This window comes from Barbatula barbatula (assembly GCF_947034865.1).
Source record: "Barbatula barbatula genome assembly, chromosome: 3".
NCBI classification, from domain to species: Eukaryota; Metazoa; Chordata; class Actinopteri; order Cypriniformes; family Nemacheilidae; genus Barbatula; species Barbatula barbatula.
This window is the reverse complement of record NC_136764.1, coordinates 19,375,027-19,400,121: the sequence shown is the minus strand read 5'-3', so window position 1 is coordinate 19,400,121 and position 25,095 is coordinate 19,375,027. Positions and strand designations below refer to the sequence as shown.

The 25,095-nt window shown below is 39.8% G+C and overlaps 1 protein-coding gene across 2 annotated transcripts in view; it reads right to left on the bottom strand.

Annotated features, from left to right (window-relative positions):
- The window catches only part of fndc3ba (fibronectin type III domain containing 3Ba), a 108,216-nt gene that overhangs the window by 29,464 nt on the left and 53,657 nt on the right, over window positions 1–25,095 (bottom strand). For both annotated transcript variants that reach the window (XM_079453006.1, XM_079453005.1), the window contains exons 4-7: window positions 16,038–16,114; window positions 14,246–14,462; window positions 13,195–13,458; window positions 2,996–3,054 (exon numbers count right to left, since the gene is read on the bottom strand). In XM_079453006.1, coding sequence (XP_079309132.1) covers window positions 2,996–3,054; window positions 13,195–13,458; window positions 14,246–14,462; window positions 16,038–16,114 — 617 coding nt within the window. The remainder of the gene's footprint in view (window positions 1–2,995; window positions 3,055–13,194; window positions 13,459–14,245; window positions 14,463–16,037; window positions 16,115–25,095) is intronic.

The following is a 25,095-nucleotide window of genomic DNA, read 5'->3' as shown; positions in this document are numbered from 1 at the left end:
AGTGTGTAGCCTGCAGGCCGTCACCTCACACAGCACCCTGCTTTACTGTTAGTGGAAACGTGCTGTTTCGTTTCAATAAACAAAGCATATTTCAAAAACGCATACTGAAATCAAATAAATCAAATAACTAAATAGAAAAACTAAGTGAATTCATAAACACGGATAGCCTACTGGTTCGTTTTCATCTTCATGCTGCTTATAACTGATATTTTGATAGACTTACTTATTTTTTTTAACTGCTGTGATACAAACTTTGCGAGGAATAAATATAATTAGAATAATGATATTATTATTTCGTCACATTGCTGCAAACACGCAGGTGTGGGCGCAGACTCTCGCTCTCTCTCACACACATACACACACCAAGTAGCCTCAGAGTCCGTTCGCTCACACGGACGCTTGAAATGAGATGCTTGAAAGAATATAGTCCTACCATCAACAGCACTTTAAAGACGATAACATGACAAACGTTGAAACTAAACATTTGAACAATGTCCTGTGGTGTGGTGACCGTGGTATAAGTGGAATAATTGACTCTGGTCCGTTCAATTGTTCGACAGTTAATGCGCACCCAAGGTGTACGACTACCACCCGTCGTCAATTATTCCTTACTTAACGGTTTGTGCTCTATACAGAAAAAGTACAAAAGCCAATTTAAGGTTACTTCAGGTTATTCATTCTACAATTACAAATTTCACCTATATTACAGTCAATATTAGACCACTTCTACCACCTCATTCTACCTGTCTTGTGTCCCTTCCGCCCTTCTCTGTAGGCAATTTTATGGTCTCTGTGGAAATTGTGTGTTTTCAATTTTGGATTATCTCACGTAGATCTCAACTTGGGGCTTTAAATCTTTTCGCACAAAGCTCCTCAGGATCACGGAGCGAGTGGAAAGAAAGGGCTGAGGGGTCTATTCAGGACATCTTGGAGGAGATGGATTCCCTGCTGGAAAATCCAGCTTAAGCTGGTGGCAGTGTTGTCGAATAAGGTAGCTGGTCAACCAGCCAATGGCTAGATGGAAGACTAGTTCCACAGCTACTATCCTAAAGGAATAGTTCAACCAAAAATAAATAATATTTCATTTGTTTGCCCTTACGTGTTTTTTGTCAAGGGACATACAGTTGGCATTAATTCATCCACTGCAGCATCCAGTTTCAGAGCACCTGCGGTTCTTTCTTTAGAATAAAGGAAATGTTTTGCTCTGGGGAGTGGGAGAAATTTCAGTTTTATTTTCACTTCTCAATTACTTTCACAAAAGGGCTTGACCTGAAACCGCTAACAATGGAAAGATGTCGTACAGGAAATAAGAAGAAAACTGCCTGACACCAAACATCAGCGTGATAAAGGATCATGTGCCATACCCACAGTGTTTGACTCTGTGATTTGTTGGGAGAGTTACACCAGCTGAGGCCATTCTAACTTCAGGAGCGAATTAAAGAAGAAAGGCCAATCCATTACTGAACACACTAGAAGCTGAGGATAGGGTGACAGTTGAAGTCCGTTTATTTACAACTCTGCACATCCCTCACAATGTCTTATCTTGGGGCATCTTAAACCACAGATGTATTGTCTGCCTTTGGGGCTATGGGAAACAATCCTTCCCAACCTGTCCAAATCCTGGCTGTGTCTCGAATGACACTGCAGAAGAACGTTTGCTGAGAGTATTTTCACTCTTTTTGTGATTTGCCTTGCTGGCTAATGTAAATGCAGTGCATAAGATGTTCAACAATTAGACACACACACAAAACCTAAAATATACAAGGAAACTATATATACAGATGTATGATATGTGATTTGACTTGTTGAACAGTGAACATCAGGAACGGATTAACGCACGTGCTCATTTATTTTATTTTGTCAATAAAGAAGCGCTGAATACTGTGAATTATTAACCGTAGCGAATAAATCAAATAAATAGTCCTAATGCATTGCCGCGTTGTTGAGAGGCGAGTAAAAAAACACTGTGTAGTATCGGTGTGCAGAAGTCACGTGTAGAAGACAGTTGAAGGCAAAATAACAAAATGAGTTAAAAACGAGAGAAATGTGTCGAGGACATCCATCACAGTTTGCTGTCTTTCATGGCCATTGATATTGCATGCAACAATGTAAATTATGGAAGGCATAGGCTAAGTTTATTCCCACATAACATGAGTTGGAGAGGTCAGAAGCTTTTTTAGGTGTCGAGTGCTGTGAAATATAAATAAATCTTTTTGTGTTCCCTTTCTTGTGCATTTTACACAGAAGACGTTTTTCTATTCTGCTGAACTACTTTGATACTGTTTGCAGCGTCTCTCACACAAGCACTATGGGTTTAAGTCATTGTGTCAAGTTAAATAGAATTAACATTTTCACAAATCATCAATGTCAGTTCCAAAGCAGTTGACCAATCAGAAGACCCCGAAGGCGGTCTGTAAGCTTTTGTTTACAATAGCAACTTGGCATATGGCAATTTCTGGTATCAAAAGTGTTCCACGAGACCCTCGTGGTTTGCGCTGCGCTTTTTTAAACCATCCCCGAGCGCTGTGTCGTGCGTTTTTAGATGCAAAGATGCCTTCTGTGCGAACCGCTCCTAAGTCCTGTGTATTTGGGCATAGGTGCAAAATATGTGATGCCGTATTAAAGTCATAATATGTCCCTGGTGAACATATGGTTAAAATGACAGACGAACACCCTGGTCAGAAAACAATGTATTCATGGAAATGTTGCCCAGTACCCAAGCGCGTGACAGTGGAACAAAAAACTAAATGCTGCCACTATGTGGCTACAGAGGGAAGAGTTTAGAAACCGTACACATTTTTGAATGAAAATATTGCTGCCTTTTCTCTATGTGTAAAATAAATATCGATGTTTTCTTATCACAAGCCGCACTTATGTAATCTGGTATTTGCCCTCTGTACTATCAGTGTACTATAGTATCAATACACTGACATCATGTTTACCTTGTGGGGTATTTAAACCAGTAGTTTTTGTTTTGCTTTTTTTGTTGACTCACCTGTGGTTTTTCAATTCCTGAAAGAACATCTTGAACTCTCTTTGCTTCTGAATCATGATCTGTACACCAGAGAGAGAGAGAGAGAGAGAGAAAAAGAGAGAGCGAGAGAGAGAAAAAGAGAGAGCGAGAGAGATAAAATCATGTCATTCAGTTATGATCCAGCAGAGGGCAGGTTTAAGACACAAACAGAGCATTACCAGCTAGTAAACTTTCACAGGTCACAGACTTCTTAGAAAAAGAAACAGCAAACACTGTGTTTGATAGTGGCAAACGGATAAACGGTGTCCATCATTAGCCTTCTCAATATTTTCGACAAAATGGCACTGGGAAATATTTCATAACCAAAGATCAGCCCTCATAAAAATTTTCTAGACAGGGCACACAAGTTCTTTGGTTATGTTTTGTCTAAATAGTAAATCGTATCTGTATTTGTAACTCGCATACGACTCCAACATCAAACTGAAATCTGCACATGAAAACGCAGAATTACCTCAGAGACTAAATCTTTAAAGGGACAGTTCAGTAAGAAAATGAAAATTCTGTCATCATTTACTCGCCCTCAAGTTGTTCTAAAACGGTTTATAACTATTAGTTCCGTTTTGAAGATATTTTGAAGAATGCATGAAACTTCTGGGGAACCAATCGCTATAGTAGTTTTTCTCTAATATGGAAGTCTATAGTGCCCCAGTTTTGTTTGGTTACAAACATTCTTCCAAATATCTTTCATTGTGTTCAGCAGAACAACGAAATGTACAGTGTACAGATTTGGAACAACATGCGTAAATGAAGACAGAATTTTAATTTTTGGGTGAACTGTTTCTTTAAATCTTTACTGGTTGTGTGGTTACCTGCCAAACACATCTGGCCATTGCGGAACTTTGTAGCTTTCCACTGACTTGTATTACACTCACCTACTGATATTTTCTCACCCCTTAACTAAATCACAGATACATTTTGGAATTTGTAGTTTCCACATGAGCATCTCTAAATACGATTTCCCCTTTGCTCTTGGTGTTGTAAATCATTGTGCTTATGGGGGAGTGTGTGTGAATTTATTTGTGTGGCTTTTTTCAAATCCACAAAATTCCCTTTTTTTGATAAGGGTTCTAGAGAAGTGAGAGGGGATAATACAGAACTCAGAGCGGCTGCAATTCACTTGGTGAGAAACTATTATCATTTGACCCCCATTTCTGAGTACAAGTATACAAAATATACACTTTACACCACTATACATTCAATGTTTTTAGCCTGAGACTGATGGAAATGTTGAAGGGCATGTTTTATTTGTCATCGACCCAAAAACACTACATGTGTGTGATTGATGTGTATTTATTTCTCAAGCAGCGTGCATGCTGGGAGTTCACAGGGGTCTACAGTAATGCCACACACAGTCACCTAAACATGACCTCGAGAGGCAGGCAAAGGGAACGCAGGGTTGCCCAGAAGCCAGAAAGGCTTACTAATGTAATCTATCAGTGTATGACAGAGGTAGTTTTAAATGAGAAGTGATGAATATTGAATAATTAGACACTGTAGACGTGGAAAAATGAACCTTAGAACACAATACAAACTTATGGATCCAGTGTGCAATTTTTGGAGGCTCTATTGACAGAAATGCAATATAATATAGATGTATAAAGAGATTACATAATGAAGCGTTATGTTTTTATTACCTTAGAATGAGCTATTTCAATCTACATACACCGTGGGTGTTTCAACAGTAGCCCTAAATGGACAAACTGCTCTAAAGATTGTCTTTTTAAAATATATTATATCTTTCGACGAAAACATCTTGGTCCTGGGCCAGCCACCATAGTGACCAGTTGAGTGAGCCGTTTGTTGCAATTCACAACCTCACCACTGTATGCTGCTAAAATCTCCACATTGCTCCTTTAAACCTAGAAATAAAGTTTGGAATTTAAAAAAGCAAAGGAGATACAATATTTAGGTTTTCGATCAAGTAGGTTTGGATTAACTGAAAAAAATTATTTCATCTTCTCTCAAAACAAAACTGCATGGCCGCAATCACGTGTCATCCGCCATCATGCCCATATCTTCTGTGTCCATCTTCTCCTTTCCCTCCTCCTGCCCTCGAGAAGAGCCTCTCTCCGTTTCACTACTGCCGAGCACATCACTCGACTTTCCAAAGCTTCACGTCCGTTTCTCACGCATGCCGTCCCCATAGGAAGCCAAACCGCCCTCTCCCTCTCTTGCCCTCCTGCTACGTTCTGAATAACTGCTGCTGCTCAATATACACACGAAAACAAACAGAGAAGTTAAAAGGGGAGGAAAGAAACTATCATCTCCCGTTTTACAGGGAAAGGCGATGTTATTGGTCTGAAGCATGCTGAACTGGTTCATTTCCTTCTTTCTGGGTCTCTCTAGGTATCCGTGGTGGAGAGGTGTGTCTGACTTTAATTACAAAGTGAGGTCACAGACAAGCCAGTGGAAAAGGGGTGGAGGGGATAGGGAATGTAAAAAAGAAATCGAAGGAAGGTAAAGACAGAGCGGCCACATATGGATGACAGAGCTTGAGTTGAAGGAATTTGAAAGGAGAAAACGGGCCAGGGCAAGCAGCTGTTTTTCAAAGTACTGCAGCAAACTTTGCTTGAGGAAATCATGCAGATTGTTAAGGAACGGTGGGCGACTTTATTTTCATCTGGAAGAAAATGAAAAAAAACAACACTATCGTGTAGCAATTACACCCTAGCATCATGAAAAAGGAACAGTCGAAAATATTTTGGAAAATGTAAATAATAAAGTGTATTTGTTTAATGTGTGATGTTAGGCTGAGGGTCAAAGGTCATGAACTAGGTCATGGGAGAGCTCACACTTGACCCTGCCACACTGTTCAAACCAATACAGAAATGTCTAGGACAAGTATGACAGGTGTTTTTTCTACATGAACGAAAGCGTGTGCATGCATTCAAAAGAGGGGTTCTGTAAACATCCAAAAACTGAATTTGCAGACTATTAAAAAAAGCAAAAGAACACCCACAGAGCCGCAGATGCCAAACAGTCTGGTCGGTAACTCCACCCACGCGTCTGTGTGTGTGTGTGTGTGCGTTTTGAATGCTGGTGTTAAAGCACGAGAGGCACTGCAGACAAACAGCACACACATGCTAACATTCTGAACAGCAGTTACTGAGAACCTTGTGTGTCAGTATCAGTGATCAGTCAGACTTACACATGTTTCACAGTCCCAAATTCCATTAGCAGAGCTGATTTGTTTGTTTATTTAGAGATAAAAAGCCTCTTGGAGCTTTTTTTCATGCATCTCGCACTAAAATAAAGAGCGCTTTTGTGGACTCCATCTTTACGCACACACGCTCTTGCTCATTTCTGCCACCCGGTGGGAAGAGATAGAATTAAGCATTCAATGAACACACGACCAAGATCGGTATTGTGGGACTATACAAGAAAACAGGAAAGATGAGCAATATCTTTAAAAAATCAGATTGGGAATGACGAAAATTGATATTGTGATCATAGCTAGATACTTTTCAAAATCCATCAAATATGTTCAAAATAGATATTTATTCAAAGGCAGGAAAGCAGGAAAATGTTAACGCTAAAGTGGCCAAATAAAATGCTAAAAGAAATCTTTATTACACAGATCTGTGCAGAAAATATTTCACTAATGATGGGGTGGTGAGGGAGCAGGATTGCAACTCCCAACCGTTCTCATCTCAGCATAGCACACATTCCATCTGTTCAACAGCTGGCTGTCTAATCCCTCTCGCACAAAGCGATCTGAGAACCACAGCCATAGCCTCATCACACACACACAGGTTTTACCCACAATGGCCATCTATCTACTCATCTACCTATACATACATCTGTCCACCACTTTTTCATGTCTTCAAAAACTCTCTGAAATCACCGCACTTCCACTATTTTATATCAGGTTCATTTGCAAAAACAAACTTGGTTTTTAAATTTTGTCCAAAAATCTTGTTTTTTATTGTGTTTGATTGTGTTAGTTAGCTGTACTTTTGTGTTATCATTACTTAAAACAATCCAACTGCAGTCTGACTGATATTGTCAGACTTGGAATGCACAATAAACAACAGTATTATTTAAATGATTACATACATAATTATACTAACAGTATATCTAAGTATTCCATATCCTTTTTACATGTAACAATAACAGTACACTGCCCATATGCGACTGCGCATGGTTTAACACCAGCCAAACCTGATCAGCCTTCAAAGCTGTAGAGTCTGAAAGTATGAGCAAACTATAATGCATAAATGTTAGCCGCTCTTTGATTTGTTATAAATGGAAAAGGGAGACGTTGAGTATGTTTAAATGTCATATATAAATGATTTGCTTTCATTTTCAAAGGCTGTGGAACCCTCCAGTCCCATCAGTACGATGGATGCTTGTGAATGCTTCAGGACGGCCAAGCAGGTCTCAGTCGCTCCTTTAGTGCTTTCCCCGCGTCCAGCTATTTCCAGAAAGACTCTCAATAGCCTACACAGCAGATACATGTCCTCTCATTTGCCTTAAGGACACCGTGGCACCCACTTATCTTGCACCATTTGAGCTACAGACATGATGCCTCAAATCACGTGGCTCAATTTGACCTGCCGGACAAACAAAATGACCAGAAAACTCACTCAAGATATGCCCACCTGGCGATCATTCTCATAAAAAATGTAGTAAAATTCTAGCTGTTCATAACAATGTGTAATGATGTCATGCTAAAGGTCAAAGGTTAAAAACACTCAAACCCCACCTTTGCAACGCTGTTTCAACTGTGTGCATAACTGATGAACTAATGTTTGTTTTAAATTTTTGTGTCAGACGCTGGAGAACTACTGATACTTCATCTAGCAGTAAGACGGACGATTTTTTCTCCACCACTGCCAAGCTGGCATCAGCCTCTCCTCCAGTGTGTTAGCTCTACATCTCCAGCTATCTCCAGAGGGACTCTCAGTGGCATTCGCTCACACCAAAGATTAACCGCTGCCAAGCAACGCTGGGATAAGCCAGCGCTTCCTGGAAGAGAACTGGAAAGAACAGAGCGTGTTGGCAGTGTAGTGTAAGGAGGAATAGAGGGGAAAAAGAGAGAGCCGGGCCTGTAAAGATGGAGTGAAAGAAACGGGAGCTGCAGAGAGACTGATCTGGACTGAGCCGGCACGGCATGCCCAAGCAGTGGCACAGATGCCAGTTTAATGAAACTTTTTGTTTTCATCTTCCTCCCTCTATTGAAAGAGAACAAGACATCTCCTAGGAGGTAGAATTGGAGAAAAAACGATAAATGAAACAATAGAACTGCAACTTTATGGCGACAAGTCATTACATGCAAATTAAGCAAGTACCACCACAACACTAATAGCTCTGGAACAGACAAGAAACTTAAAAGAAGCGTGCAAAGCAAGGCCATAAAAAAAGTCTTTAGAAAAAACAAACACAATAGTGGTTCAACTTCAATATCACTGCCTTAGGATATGTCAAATGTATAACCATTACATGCAAATATCTCAGAATATACAGATATTCAATGCGTTCACAACAGAGTACTTTTTCATGTCGGGCTTGTTTATTGCTACTTAAAGTGATAGTTCCCCCCAAAATGAATATGCGGTCATCATCTACTCATCCTCGTGTCATTTCAAACCTGTACGACTTTCTTACTTCTGCAGAAAACAAAAAAGATATTTTGAATAATGTGTGTAACAACGGCGGGATCCATTAACTTTTATAGTACGGACACAAAACCAATGCAAGTCAATGTGTATCGTTCGGTTAACAACATTCTTCAAAATATCTTCTTTTGTGTTCTGCAGAAGAAAGAAAGTCGTGAATGTTTTTACACCCAGAATTTTCATTTTTGGGTGAAATATGCCTTTGAGTTTAGAGTTTAACATGTCTAATATATCTCAGCACATTGGATTTGTCATCTATAACACTTTGGAGTATTCACAAGATACAAAAGTATACAGTTTTCCTGGAAGGTGCCAGGAACACTCTGTGTGAAGTTTCAGTGAAACAGACTCAGTTTGTGCCTTGCGTTACTGTAAGAGCCGTAAGAGGGACTTCCCAGAAAAAACACACAATGTTGATTTTGGCCAAGTGTTCGGTGCTGTCTGTGGCAGCCTAACCAGACTTTAAAAAACCTGCTATTGAACACCTTGTATTGTCATCGTGATAGGTGAGCAGTGGCGGCCGGCCAATAGAGGGCGCTAGGGCGCCGCCCCCCTTAAGCCACAAAAAAAAAAAATTAAAACAATTAAAACAAAAATAGTAATAATAATGAGAAAAACATCAGTATGTCAATATTTGTGTGTTTTAAATATGGAATGCACCCAGTAATACATGTAAAATATGATACAAAATCATATTTGCAACCTTTCCTCTGCCTGTCTGACCGCTTCATCAGCTCTGGGGCGATAGAGAAAGCGCCCCAAGGAGGCGGGTCTATGTAGCAGTTAAGCCAATTGCTAATTTAAGATATGAATGTATGACATAAAATTTAGCCAATCAGCGTTCTTAAATAGAATCCAAGAAGGGCGATCATTTTATCGCCCCAAGCCCTGATAAAATAAGGACTGGGCTCTAGGGGCGCCATTTTTACTAAACGACAATGGCGAGCGCGGACGTTACTCCTCCAAGACCCAACCCTAACTCGGTGAAATCTCTCTTCCAAGATCCGTTTGAGAGGAGAACTTTGTCGGAGAAAGTTCGGGTGAAAGAGCTGGGCCCAGATCAACCTGACCTCTCAATCAAACAGCAGGCTAGCGAAAAAGGGAAGCAGTATATGCGCGGCTTCTCCCGTAGCTGGTACACCAGGAAGGCTTGGCTAGCTGGGTGCACCCATGCTAATGCTTTATTTTGCTTTCCGTGCAATATATGTTTATATGTTTTGTATCAATTAATTGTTGCAGTTCTGGAGCACATTAACAATTAGTTACATTTAGTTTGATCATAAAATACTTTATGCAATTCTTCCAGTCATAGGTTTGAGTTCAGCCACTTGATATCCATTTCTATATTATACATCCTTTATACAGTGTAAGAATTCCTATAAACTTTATAATAATTTAATGTTATTGTCCACTTTCCACTCTGTTCTGACAGCATGCATATTGTGTTGCCTATTTACTACCAATGGCACCAACAGCCTTTCCAAAAGATGTTACTTATATGTAGAAATAGTCAATTGTTTACAAGTTCAGTTTAAATGCAAATAAAAGGCTTGTGTTTGTGCATCATGATGTTTATGTTTTTGTGTACGAATGCCTCAACTTTTTAATATTGGCATTAAATAATTACTGACTATTTCACTGAGCACTGCTGTCCTGCAGTTTGTGTTAAATATTATTGCGATGGTTACGGAAACAAAAAAAGTATGGCACAGCCCCACCGAGAATATTTTTCACCAGCCGCCACTGTAGGTGAGTGTTCTAACACGCCGATTGTAAATGCCCAAATAAGCATGGGTAAATAATGGAAAGGTCATGAATAAATGGACGGTGAGTTGGCATCCGGTTAGCGGCTCTTATCTGATTTCGAACTTCTCATCTAATCTGGTTTTCCAGATTTGCGTCACCCAGTTGCTCTCTATCAAATTGACCGGAGGGCATAAACTCTGACTCATGTGATATGATAGCGCGAATGTGAGAGACGGAACTGTTACTATTGTGGCAGTGACGCAAAGCCAAGATGGAGGATTAGAAAACATCTGTTACTTCTGGTCGGTAATGACGGAGTGCAAGCAGGAAGAGCTCTGCGCCAAAGAGGAGCAAAAAAGAACATCTGTTTCTGCTCGAGTCCATGCAAACATGCAAGGAGAGTCGGCGACAGAGAGGAGTTAAGGCTGAAATGCTATAAGCCTGAGACTGTGAGAAGGTTTGGGGGGTTAATCTAATGGCCGGCCTTTCTCGGCACACAGACTTAGCCTCAGTCTAATCTAGTTAATGAAGGAAGAGGCACAACAATCCTGCAGCTTTGGAACTAAACAGCCGATGGGCCCGGGGATGTGGGTTCCTGCATTATGTAATAGATCTTCACGAGCAGAGGTAAGTGTGCTCGGACCCACGGGGCGGTTTGAGCAAAGAGCGTCGAGTCGAGGTGCGGCAGAAGAAGAGAGGATGAGTTGTTTTCACAGCTCCAGCTGCGTCTGGTAGCCAGGCCTGGACCTTCGAGCTGCTATGCCAACAACAAAATATGTTAGACAGCTGGAATGTCTGCCCTTTTGTTGTCTGTCGGTCTCTTTCTCTCTTCTAGTCTTTTTAGTCTGATCACACTGTTGTGAGTTGCTCTCTTATAAGAAAACATTTTGAACCTGATCTCCGGCGTGACATGGGGAGCCGTGTAGTTTGCATGTGTGGTCATGATGATTTATGCTTCGGGAGCAGTGGAGCCCAGATGGCCATCTAGACCTCTGTGAAATGAGCGAGATGCTTCGGTGTTCGGTTTCAAACCAATTTTTTTTATATAATCTGAACAGCAAAATCAGTCCATAAAATCTGATTTACGAACCTACCTAAAAATCAGTTTCTCTTACTGAACTCGATTTCAGGTACTTTTGTTCACCATCCCTTCAAATCATTGAATTTGGGACATGACATGTCAAAAATCATCTCCAATACAGAAAACAATGAATGAACAAATAAATTAGACGGTTCTGCACATAGTAACATACCTCTTTTGTTTATGTTCTCATATGTAGTGTCTATGTCCAAACCACAGTGAGATTAAATAGAAAGCCTTTTTCCACATTGATGGTAACACTACACTCCCCATCTAAGCTTCTTGGCATTGTGCTGATGCTTACACTGCAACAGCAACCAATGTAGACACACCAGATACTGACTACACGAACGGATGAGATTTCCTCACCTGCAGAATGACATTGAGAACAGTTGGTTCTAAGGAGCGGATTTAAAAATCTAATTTGTGTGCAGCATCTCATCCATGACAATCCATACAGAAACACACCTCAGGAGTGTCAAAGTCATCCAAAGCAAAGACACATGAAAGTTGAGAAAAAATTCCATGATAGGCTTCACCCATCGTATGATCTTTAAAACCATGTAAAACCAGTATTATGTTGTTTTAACATGTATATGAACGTTTGTGTTGGCAGTATTGATGCTATCTGGAAATCTTATTTTGACCGGATTTCTTTTGGAATTTGGAAGAAATATTTTACTTTATTTAACTATAAAAAGTACATTGAAAAACGGTAAATATGTTTGGAGTGATTTTCCATGGCTGTAGTTTTAACTATACACAAGTCGGCACAAATACTAACCTCACTAATACAAATCTTATCTCCTGCGATGTCCGCCATAGCCCTAACTCTCTCATAACCCGTCTTCGATCCTACAGGTATAAGTGTGTTTATCATCACAACACCATATGGATATATTAGGTAAGAGTCTGCCTCGTTCAGCTTGTCAGATTACGAAGGTCCATCATAAACTTATCAAAGGAGAGACGGCTTGAGATTGCAGCAAACTCATTATCTCTGTAGTAAACATCACCGACCTTATACATAACAGGTGTGGGTTTAAAGCCATATAGATCTACACTTTGAAAAAAATGTATATTAAGGAAACATCCTTGTGGGTGGGAAACGTCATGAGAATACATCTCAAGGATGGAGCTCGTTTCTAAACAGCACGGCAGGGGGCCTGATAAAGCACATGTGGAACTGGTGAGGATCGGTGGTCAGGCTCAAAGGACCCCTTCATGGAGAGAACGTGACTCCACAGGTATGTGGGCCGCCATTCAGCAGAGGCCCAACATGGGCAACAAGGGCCACATTGTGGGTGCTGGAAAAACGATAGCACCTTGGCGATTCCCAGCTATGCAGCTTCCGCGGCATATCAACCCCCTTTACCTCTATTGATGCACTTATCTCTTTCCTTTTTTACAAGAACAGAAAAAAACATTGAGAGAAGAGGGAAAAGGCATTACAGATGTCTAATGGAAGCCGTGGAACATTAGAGGCTAAATATTCTAGCTGTGTATGAGATGATTTAATGTAACCACAATAACATCTATAATGTCTTGGGTAAACCTTGCTGAGATTTTCTGGAACAGACTTCTGGAATTCTGAGGTTTGTAACCTAGCATTTCCTTTAGATCATGCAAGAACAAAGTGAAGAGGAGACAATGGGGGACAGACGTTCTGCTACAGAAGTTCTGCTACTTTAACTCGAGAGTGCTAAAGCTCTTACCTTGCAAGTCAGGTTCACTAGACCTGGGGCTACTCCTAGTTCCCCGGGTTGTTTTTTTAGCTCCGGGACTGGTTCCCCCTCCTCCATTTCCATGGATCTTGCCGTAGCCATTGTACATATTGTTGCAGCCCATGTTGCTCTTGTAGATAGAGGGGGGGCTGTTGAGACGATTCTGTCGCTCCAGTCGGTCCTTCATCTTCTTTGGTGGAGGTTTGTACTGTTCATCTCGTCCAATGTAGTTCATCCCGTACAGTGGAATGATCTCTGCAGGAACACGATCACATTCATCATTCAGCCATGAGTCTTTCACAAAGGTCGAAAAGAGAAAAATTTGAGATAAAAACAATGGCAACAAGCCTTTATCTGTTGCTTATGCTAATGCGGTAGCATGTATGGTCAAATTACTTGTTCAAAACGCCTGTCTTTGCAATGTGAGCAAAGCCAACCCACTCCAAGTCGTAGAAAAACGTAAACCGGTGTAAAAAAGCATGCGTGTCACTCAAAACTTTGTTGGGATCATGAAAGAAATTTGATGGCCCAGAGAATATGTTCTTCTATGAATATACTGAACAAACAAACAATATATCAAATGAAAGTCCAGAGTCTCGAATTCACAACCATGATCAAAAGAGAATATTTGTTTTATTGTTTGAGTCCCCAACAAATAACATTGAAAAAATGCAAAGCTGAAAAGGTTGCAGGGAAGCGAAACAAATTGTCAAAGGCTGGGAGTCATTCAAAAAATTGCTAAAAATAATAGGAAATATTATAAACAATATAAATAATCATGCTGTATCCCTAATTGTTGTATTACTTTACTTAAAAAAACAGAAGCTATGTTTACAAATGAAGGAAACATTCTGTTGCTTTTATTTAATTTGATAATATTTCTGTATATATAGAAATTTATATATTTATATAGGTTTTTGCTGATGTGTTGAAACTGCAATAGAGAATTATGAAATTCCATTGGCTTTGTTATTGTCGAATGATGTTGCTTTCGTGACAACTCTAGCACACAAAATAAGTCTGTGTTCCTAAGCACACTCACCTTCATTGTACATAGGCGGGATATGATGCTGGTAGTACTGATGTGGTGGAATGTCTCCAGGGCTGATGGGAGGGTAGAAGGTGTGCGAGTTGGGGATAAAAGGTGGGGGAGCCATGTAGGGAGATAAGTGATGGGTTGGAGAGTAGCTGGGGGGGTAACATTCAGGAGACTGAGGGGTAACCACCACTCTTCGGACCCCTGTGTTGTCTTCCAGCACCTTGATAGGGAAGAACAAATGAGAATAACTGTTACCAAAAATAATGCTAAAAAGTGAAACTAAACTCAAACGTGTTCATCATGTATAACAGGGAAGTTCCCACATGGCTTAAAAATCATTTGAACTGTAGGATGTGTTGATCCTAAACCTAAACCATCCGTGTGACCTGCTGACCCCAATAGTGTTTCTGTATGCTTGTTTACATCGGAGTGTACTTGACAGGTCTACCAATCAGTATACAGCAGTCGGAGGGGAATGTCAAGAGCGATTATGTAGTCCTCCATCAAGTTCAGGCTTGAACTGCATACAGACACCGAGCGCTCAGAAAGCCTTCATTTCATCATCATGTCTATATGAAACATCAGACTAACAGAGACTGTGGAATGCGAGCTATGAGAAGAAGGAGTCTTTTGTGACAGCAAGTAAAGTAAATATCAAAGACGCCGTCTTCCATAACTGAAGCTGAGGCTTATACAGTAGGCTGGTTTTTATTTGTTGTCCTATTCAAGAGTTCAGAGTACAGAAACGTTAGCAAACACAATGTACACAAATGCCTAATCTGTTTGTATTCTTAACTGGATTTCTGGAAAACAAAATCAAATAACCTTTACTCGACGTTCAATGGTTGAATGGAACCCCAATGTTTTGGGGCTTTGGTTGGCACTTCTTGACATTTTATCCTGTTTTTCAATTTTTGCATGGCTCTTCAAAATATGGCACTTTAAATGATAAACTAAACGAAAATACAAAAGTTTAGGCCTGGCTTTAATGTACTACTAATTTTGATGTAATATCTAACCCCAACAAGGGGTCTATGATCCATGAAGGGGTCTGTTGAAGTACTGGTCTGGACCAGTCTCTACTTTAAACTGTAGTCACACACACACATACAAACGCACACTTAAAAGCCTTTGAAAAAGACAGAATAGAGCCATTTGTGAGCTTGTTGCGGATAGATGTAAAGCTAAGGTGAGGCAAAAATGTAGATGTAATGTAACCGCCAGGCTCCAGGTCCAAATCTGCACTGATCGTATCATTCAATGAAAACTACTGGTCAAAGGATTGCTTTGTTGATTATTTTATCTGCCAGATAGAGATCACCACATGGTTTCGAATGAGATCATTGTTTAATGTCTAATGGATTATAATATTGAGCAGTAAGAGCTTCTGGGCAGACCGCGTCACACTTAGAAGTGAGAAGATATGAGGCTGTCAGGGTTGTGGGCAATGTTAAATAAGAACAATATGTCTTGTGGTAAGAATAAGGCACTTGGAATATTCCTCTAAATCTCTATGAAATCACTTTAAGATTCATTTCCTGTGTTGACGTCTATTAAAACCGGATTGCACACTAAAGCAAATCTATGTTTTTTCCAAATAGTCACCAGGCATTCTGTACATTACAGCCATAAACTACAATTTGGTAAACTGCTGACAGTATTGAGACAGTTCACACACAAAAAATACACTTTAAGGAAGGAAGAGAATACCGTCTCATTATGCAAATCATAAAAATACATATTATCTGTTAATGGTTTTTTGCTTTTCCTCCAACGCACAAAGCTCAGCACTCACCTGGGAGATGTAGCCGGGAGGCACGTGGATGGGAGGGATGGATCCATTTGGTGACATCATCGGAACCTCTGCAGGCCCTGCGTGCACATGAGAGAAAAAAAAATGTTGAATGCCGTACACAGATCCAAACGTCCCATTCCATCAATCATAAGCCATTTTTTTCTGTAAAACCAAGCATGCATATTTCATGCACATTACACATGAATTCCACTGGTCTTTCGTAATAACAACCCAACAATGCATTAACAAATTTGTTTGCATTGCAGCAAAAAGCTAAACAAAACAAAATGGTTCCATTCTCAACAGGCCAGTAACTACTGGACACCAAACGGCAATGGATAAAGCACATAAACAAATAAAGCAAACAGGCCGAAAAGCACCGACCCACTTGGCACATTGAACTAAGGGTTGTGGGTAATGGAAGCAGAGTCCAGACGGACTGTTATGGAGCATTGAAAAGGACTCAAGGAGCCTGGAAAGTCTCATGTCGCTTTGTGGGCCTCTCATCAGGTCTGATTTACTGCGCATCATTCTTCATATCCCTCTCTCGTTTTGACTGATGCGATCACCAGTCATGACATCACATACCTGCTTATGGTTTTTCCGAACAACATCAGACTCCTCAAGACCCACTCTGAGGCTTTCCTCGAAATAAACACTCATTTTAAACTGTTCCTTTGTACGGAGCCCTTTTAGGGACATGGGGTGGAAAAAATATGAAAGGGAAGAGAAAAATATTTTTTAAAGCTTTTGCGTTATCTGGCAAAACTTTTGCGTTCCCCCTAGAAACATTGCGTTCTCTCGCAAAACCTTTGCAGAATAACACAATAGTCTTGCGAAAAAAATATTTTTCTCTTCCCTTTCAAATTTTTCCCACCACCTTGTCCCTAAAAGGGCTCCGTACATTCAATTCAACAAATCGAATTGGGAAAACAATTTCTAAACATGCAGAAGCCCACAGCTGCCAGTGTTTTCTTATTTCCAAGGGTTGATTTGTTATAAAACCCATGTTAGTTTTTTCCTTACAATGTGACTTTTACTTGTGACGGTATTTTTAGCTATTGAAAAAAAGCACAAGAAACAATATTGTTCCAGAATTCTTCTCTGATGCACATATTTCCACGTTTCGGCGTATAAAGACCTCACATAATGAAGCGTTATGTTTTTACTACCTTAGAATGAGCTATTAATCTACATACACCCCTTGTTTCTACAGTAGCCCTAAACGGACAAACTACATTTGCGTTTCGGAATTACATCATCTACTTCGGCGAAGAAGTGGAAACATGATGACATCTTAGTCCTGTGTCAGCCACCGTAAAGCTTTGAAAGGGGTGGAGTGAGCCGTTGGTTGCAATTCACAACCTCACCACTAGATGCTGGTACATTTCATACACTGGACCTTTAAGGCTACTGCACATTTATGCATTTGGCAGACACTCTTATCCAAAGCGACTTACATTGCATTATACTATACATTTGTTTCTAAGTATGTGCAATCCCCTGGGGAACGAACCTTCGACCTTGGGGTTGCTAGCGCAATGCTCTAACCACTGAGCTACAGGAAAGCAAGACTGTAGGTACTCTACTATAAACCAAACCTCTTCGTCAGCCCATTTACAGATACACTGGAAGAAATGTTTTCAAATCCAAAGCAAATCACGCTGTTGACTTTTCCACTGCGGTCTATGTCTCCTTCTGTCTCTCTAACCCTCACAGTAGTGGAGGTCTGGGTAAAGCCTGGTAAAGACATCATCTCCCTATGAGACAGCAGCAGTCAGCTCTATAATATTTTGGCCAGCAAAAATCACAGGATGGCCTGTAATGAATTCGACAGTTGACTACAGCAGCTGCCAAAGGCCTGCTCATAACAACATCAATGCTACGACATCATATCCTGAAGAACATTCCAGAACTGCTCATGTGTGATGTTTTCAATAAGAAAGGCTGGGCTTACACCAAGAAAAATTACTGTACCTACAGGTATTACGTTTTCAATATTGTTCGAAACTCAAGAGAACAGCGGCGTCTAAGGCAACTTAAACGATACAGACAAACAATATCACTGGGATCACTTCAGAGCGATGAATGATAAAACACTGACTGACATTTAAATCCACTGGAATTTAAAGGGCTTTTAAAGGGAGAGGACGTCTCAAATATTATTTGTCAGAGGCTTTTATACATAGCACATTCCACTACATATTATCAGTTCATGTGTTACCTGAAAATGTTGTATTGTTGTGGACAATCTTGGATATAAGACGGATAATTTACTTAATTATATTACATAGTCCATAACCTTGCAATAAACCGGTGCAAAAACAGTTCACAGATTAATGTAGCAAAAATTTCAATTCTCAAATATCCGTGAAGCATTTTACAAATCGTCACTGTCCTTCCAAAACCTTAGATGTCAAATCCCAGTGACCAATAATAATGACTCACAGGGAAACAATCACGAAATATGTAGATACGGTTTCAGAAGAAGAGCAGCGATATTTTATTATGCAGTGAATTTGGCAGCTATATACTGTATAATGTACAGTTATATATCAACTTAGATGCTTTTTCTTAATAGTTCTAGAGAGCTAACCACCTTTTTCAAATGTCCTTTCAAAAGTAAAATTTTTGCTTCCAATAATGCAAGATGCTTGTAGTCATATACTGTAGTATAAATGTAAAGTGGTTTTAAGGAAAATAATTTAACAGTATGGAAAAACTGCCAAATATATTTCACTTAAAAAATCGAGAGGCTGGATTAACAGAAGCAATTTTCCAGTAACAGCTAAACTCCAGCTGATTCTAAGGGGTCTGCAGGAAATCAAGGTCTGTCTCGTGTACATCCACCCACACATGCACACAAACACAGTTGACACAATGTACAAGGCTCAGGATACTAAGTGAAATAATTAACCCGACCAACCAAAAGGCAGACAGGAGCAGTGGGGCTTGCACTGTGTGCATCTTAAACTAATACTGTAATTAAGTGATGTCTGTGAAAGTTAAAATAAATGATATAATTTTCTCTATTGAAGAGCCATGGATGGGTGCCTTTATGAAGGAAGATTAGGCAACTAGTAATGGAAAAACAGTTTTTTCCTCAAGGTCTGGCTGTAAATCCAACCCAAACCAGTAATCCCAACACTTTATGATGATGGGAAACAATTTCCATTGAACATCAGTATGTGCTGAGGTATCACCACAAATGCACAAGCTTACACAAATAAAAAGTACTATGATAATACCATGGTATTTTTGAAGTATTTCAATTAGTCATTTGTCTCTCTACATCTATATTGAAGCTCCATGGTTATACACCACCGGTCATAGGTAGGATCACTCTTTATTCATATTTCTTTATTTCACAGTTCAGAATTATATTAAACCCAAGAAAAGCCACGAAATAACACAAATGATACCATCACCAGCCCCCTCAGCACTTGTCAAAGGCATGTCAGACGCACAGCCTTGAAACATAAAGTCCATGCGTGTCCAGCACATGACTATGCAGAGAGGAAGAGAACAGGCTCTGCTCTTTCATGTCAAATACATTATTCATTCCTTCTTTCCTCCGCAGCGGAGTACATGTGGGCCTGCGGGAGTTAGTGCTCTTTAATGAAGAGAGCTGCCTGGAGTCACGGTCAGGCCTGGTGGACTGTGCAGAGCCCACAGAGGACGTCTTTACAGCCCAAGCTTTGGCCGTATACACGGAGAGCAATCATGTGAAATCTACACCTGACACACACTGCCTGCTTTCTTTCCCCTGCTCTTGAGCACTGCAGACCCCGAATCATCTCCTCTTCATGCTAAGCATCTCCGAAGCATGGCTGAGCTTGAAACCCAATTCTCAATGTATGTATTCTCATGCACTCGCTGCCATGGTCTGGTTCTGGAGGAGGTCATGATTTATGGAATGGAATTTTTTACAAGGTAATTGATAATGTTAGCTTCTGTAGATACAATATGCTTGAGCTATTCTTCAGCTTTTTTACGTGAATTAAACAAACTTATTCTCCATTTACTGTTGTGTCCTGAGGCTGGGTCATAGGATACATGAAAAGCGAGGAACGATAATGCTAATTGTAATTAGAAATTCCAGGACGGCAGGTAGGTTAATCTTCTAAATAATGTCTAAGCCAGTACAAAAACCCACACAGCCTGTTTGCATCTGGCCGGCGAGGCACGGGTAAGGCAAGGCACACGCATCCGAATGCCTCGTATCCCCTGTTGTAGGAAACAGATAAACATAACCCAACATGCACCCTGACAAATCTACATGAGTATGGGTAGCTTTGGAAGGATTGTAAGGCTGATAACAGGTTTCAAGGTTTTCAGACGGAGTGACAGAGGCTCCTTGTAGCGCTTCCAGAATGCTGGAGAGGGCAGTGGCACTAAGCGCTGTTGTCTTTCCGATCTCAGTGCACCTCTTGCCAGCATGCTTCTGGTTCTCTCTTGCCACACAAGAGGCTCCATTCAGGGGCCAGCCACCGAGGCTCCCAGCACAGAGACAGTAATATGCACCCAGTTGGCAAACAGACGTGTGTTTGGACAGTCGCTCTAGCCCTATCCACTTAGCAAACACCGGCATTCCTGGAGCTCCAGAGCCAGTGGATGCACACACGTGATACTCACATTCTCACAAAAGACCATCAGAACCCAACGGAACCCAAGTACATTCTACCTGACGACAAACAACAAGTCTATGTTCAACCACGAAAGAAAACCATCACATCCATCACCACGCTAAGGCGGCTGCAGGACTTTACAGGACATCAGGACCCACTGGAGGTTCGGCAGGCCTTTATCAATATACACCCATATAGTGTATAGTACCCCAATGCTGCTTCACTGACTCAAACAATAAATAATAGACAAATGTGGAACTCAAGAGTAGTTCACCCAAAAGTGAATTTCTGTCACAATGTACCTTATTCTTTTCACGTTTTTCTACACTAAACCATAAATCGAAAAAAAAAAATCTTCAAAACGAAACAAGTGACATACTACATTCCAATTATTATTTTACTGCAATCCAACTTAATATTGTATATACAGTTCACTTTTTTATACCAAAATGGAACATAATCTTCTCTTAATACTTCAACTTTGACAACCCAAACTATAATGAGAGAGAGAGAGAGAGAATGGAAACACTTTTTCTTCCATCTATCTGGAGTGGGAATATTTTCCCATTCCAAACTTTCAAACAGCCAATAAAATCCTTTAACATTTGTTATTTATTGAGCGAATGCATACATTTTCCAACAATAAAGTGAATTTTGTGGGTATTTATTTACTTGCGCTGAAACTCTGAGGACATCAATGTAACTTTTATGACATTTCAATGAGACCCTGTTGGATGTCAAATCTATAAAACCATATTTGATTTGGCACAGAAAAAAGTAAAATGCCTGCCACAGAAATCAAGCTCGGACAAGGGACTGTATAAATCCATGTATGAGCCTGAACGATCCATCCTTCTATCCTGCCAGGAGGAATTTGGGGATTGTATTAGGCTAGTATGTCACTCAGCAGGCTCCGATTATTCAGAAATGCATCTAGTCAGTCAACAATATTTCAATCAGTCAGTAGGTCGGTCACTGGTAGAATCAATCACTTTACATCAGTTCATTGGTCAACAATATTCAGATCAGCCATCAAAGGTTACAGGAAGACCAACAAATCTATTATGCAGAACACTCTGAATGCTTTTTAAAAATTTAACTACCATAACAGTTCAAACTTGCTCCCCAATAACCCCTAATATTAAGATCTTTCGAAATCATAATGGTCCTAAAAGCCAACTAACCTAATCTTAGGAAGCAAGATCAGTTTCAAGCATGCCGACAACGAAAGACAACACAGCCTCACACCGTGTCCTAACCAAACGCGACGTGACGTTGCCACACGCGATAAAAAGTATCTTTTCCATGTAAATCAGAGGATTTGTCCTAACCAGCCGCGTCATGAGTCATGTCCTGTTCGTCAAGTTATGAGAACAGGACGCATTTCTCTGCATGTGCACTCTTCAGCTGCAGATTGAGAGGGTGCGTGGACAGCGAAATATTGTTCTGATTGGCTGTGTTTTGTGATTGACTGCGTGCCCCGCCCCTTTTTCACGTTCGGTAGGGACAAACACATCGCAGGAATCTTGTCGCGTTTGGTTAGGATGCGGTGTAAAGGTGTTTGTTGAGAGTGGATATTAATTTAATTCATTTTAATATAACAACAAACTACAACTGGCAACAGCTACTGATGTTTTATACAGAAATTCAGTTGATATTCAAATGATTTTACTCCTAGGTAAGGGTGTAAATGTATGAGAATCTCATAATAATCACTAATTTTACATTAAAAGATGTTTGGGGTTTAGTAAAGACATGTTAGCTTTGTCTTCGCAATCCGTTGTAGGGTTATAACTATAAAAAAACGTCCTTTAACAAGACTGCAATTTTATTTAATATATGAACCTTTTTAAAATGTCAGAGTTTGCACCATTCTTTACAACAGAACGCTTTAAACAGAACATATAATTTGAGATGGGAAAGTAACAAAAAGTCTATGAAATGTCAAGAATATGACAAAAGGGATATAATTCTCCTGTAATTTATATACAGTTTATAAACAGTATAAAAAGTTATTTAACTTAAAAAAAGTTGCACCGATACACATTTTTTGGCTTTAATATTTGTATTGTAAGGAGACAGTTTTACTGTTTAAGTACTCAAGCCTAGGGCTTTATCGTGAATAAATCACGGTATGACGCATAACAACAATACTGTTATTTATTCTCGATAAAGCACAGCCTCTCGTACCTTATTGCTTACTTAAAGCCTTTCCTTCCGCTGGAAAAAATTGTCCCTGATCGACTGTGAACAACAACAAACAATGCGTCTCAATTGGAAGGTCGCATTTGTCGATCGCATACGTTTATTATTTCAGGTTTTATTTCAGAAAAGCAACAGTTACATTTCAAGGTAAGAATGCAACAACAATGATTACGTGTTATGAGAAATAAATGTTCATTTATAATGTTTTTAACTGGAATTAGACAAACCCGATGATGTATGCGGTCAACTGATGTGACCTCCAGAGGATGCAGTCTTCAAATTGAGGCGGAGCTATTTTTAGCTTAAGTTTCTAAGGGTGGTTTCTAAAAGGTGCTGCGCAGTGATGCAAAGAATTGTTAGGTGAAGCGGTCTTAGGTGTGTTATGTTGTGAATAAAGCACAGCTTATGACCAATTAGAATCAAAGACTGGACAAAACATTTATAGTTAATGCACAAACTAATTCATTTGCATTTAGTAATCTAGCAGACGAGAGTTAAGGGAGCAATAAAGCGATATGCCATATAGGAGCAATAATGCAATAGGTGCTAATACCAAGTTACTAGTTTCAACAAAAGCCAGAACAATACCTGTTGAGAGAAAGAGAGAGGGCTTTTTTGCATTTGTTTAATTCAAATGATTAAAGTCCAAACGTGTGCTCACACAAACACATATCAAGGCACACTTTCACTTACGACATCATTAGAAAACTTTATTCACATACCACACTGGGCTTTAAAAGATGCTCATCTGTCACATGAGCGGAGTGCAGCTACACCCAGACTCCTTACAGAGAGAAAAGGGCCCATAAAAAGTATATGATATAGCAATCCAGTAAAAAGCCACTCACATCATCTCTTCCAGGCAAAACCTCTGTCTCTATTAATCACCAGCTCCATTAGAATCCCACCAAGTGTATTATAAGACCAGTTCATGAGTATCTAGTCCGAAGTAAAGCAAACCAAAAACACCATTTTGCATTATGTGTCTTCTCTCAAATGTTTTCCTAAGAGCTTTTGAGAACCAATCAGATCTCAGTTCCTCCTGCAGACTCAGCTGCACTGGGGTTTAAGGTTTTATCTACTCTGCTACTTTGTGATAATGGGGATAGGGGTCGGTTATGATTTATAATGATGTGCTTTTGAGGTCTGGCGGCGTTATGCTTGAAAATGAAGCGGTAAAAGATGCAGTCGCAGTGCATATTCAGTCAATGGTAGATGTGCACACAGCCACAGGGAGCGTAGGGTCGAGGCACACAGCATCCATAATATCTGGCTGTGCACACGCCTAAACTTGCTCAAGTCACCGCTGCTACATATCTTCTGCAAGTATCTGTGCTTCAACATAAAAAGTCAGAGCTATATTGATCAGTCAAAATTCTACCAAAGACATAGTGGTCAAAATATGATTTCACTTAATCACTCTTTTTGCTACGTGTGAAAGTACATCCACATTCACATTCTATGCACCCTTTACTGCCAATAAAGATTAGTCTTACAAGGTGAACTGTCTTTCGTGTACACGTATCTCCTGGACCAGGGTTTTTCAAGCTTTACGAGTCAAAGGACCCCAAAATATGATGAGCCTTTTGTGGGGACCCCTTCCATGTACACTACCGGTCAAAAGTTTGGGATCACTTGAAAAATAAATTCTCATGATCGTAAAAATCTATTAGACTGACGCGGTGTGTTTCCATGTTTGAAATCCCTTTTGTTGACAAAAATATAATGGATCCGACATATTAATTTATTTTATTAGCAAACCTAATTTGTATTAAAAATATATTTTTGAAATGGATTATTTGGACGAAAATAGTGGCTACTTTAAAGATGCTAAAATCAATAGTTCACTTGTTTTGGATGCTTTTAGTCCATAATTCCCACAGCTACATTTATCTTCATATGGTTTTGATGGGTTTAATATTATTCTAAACCGTGGAAAAATATGAATAAAGAGTGATCATAAACTTTTGACCGGTAGTGTATATAATAAACACAATATATATTAAATAATTGGCTATAAGTAATGTTGGATATATAAAATGTGTGTTAGAAACGAGTTAATATCACACAGTTTAACAATACAAGAAGAATATTTACACATTATTAATTTGCAATATTAACCTGTTGAGTGCCAATAATCTATATGCCATAGGTAAGTAGCAGAAAGTGCATAACTAGTGCATTTGTCACTGTGCAGCCGCAATAAAGCACTGAGATGAGGTTCC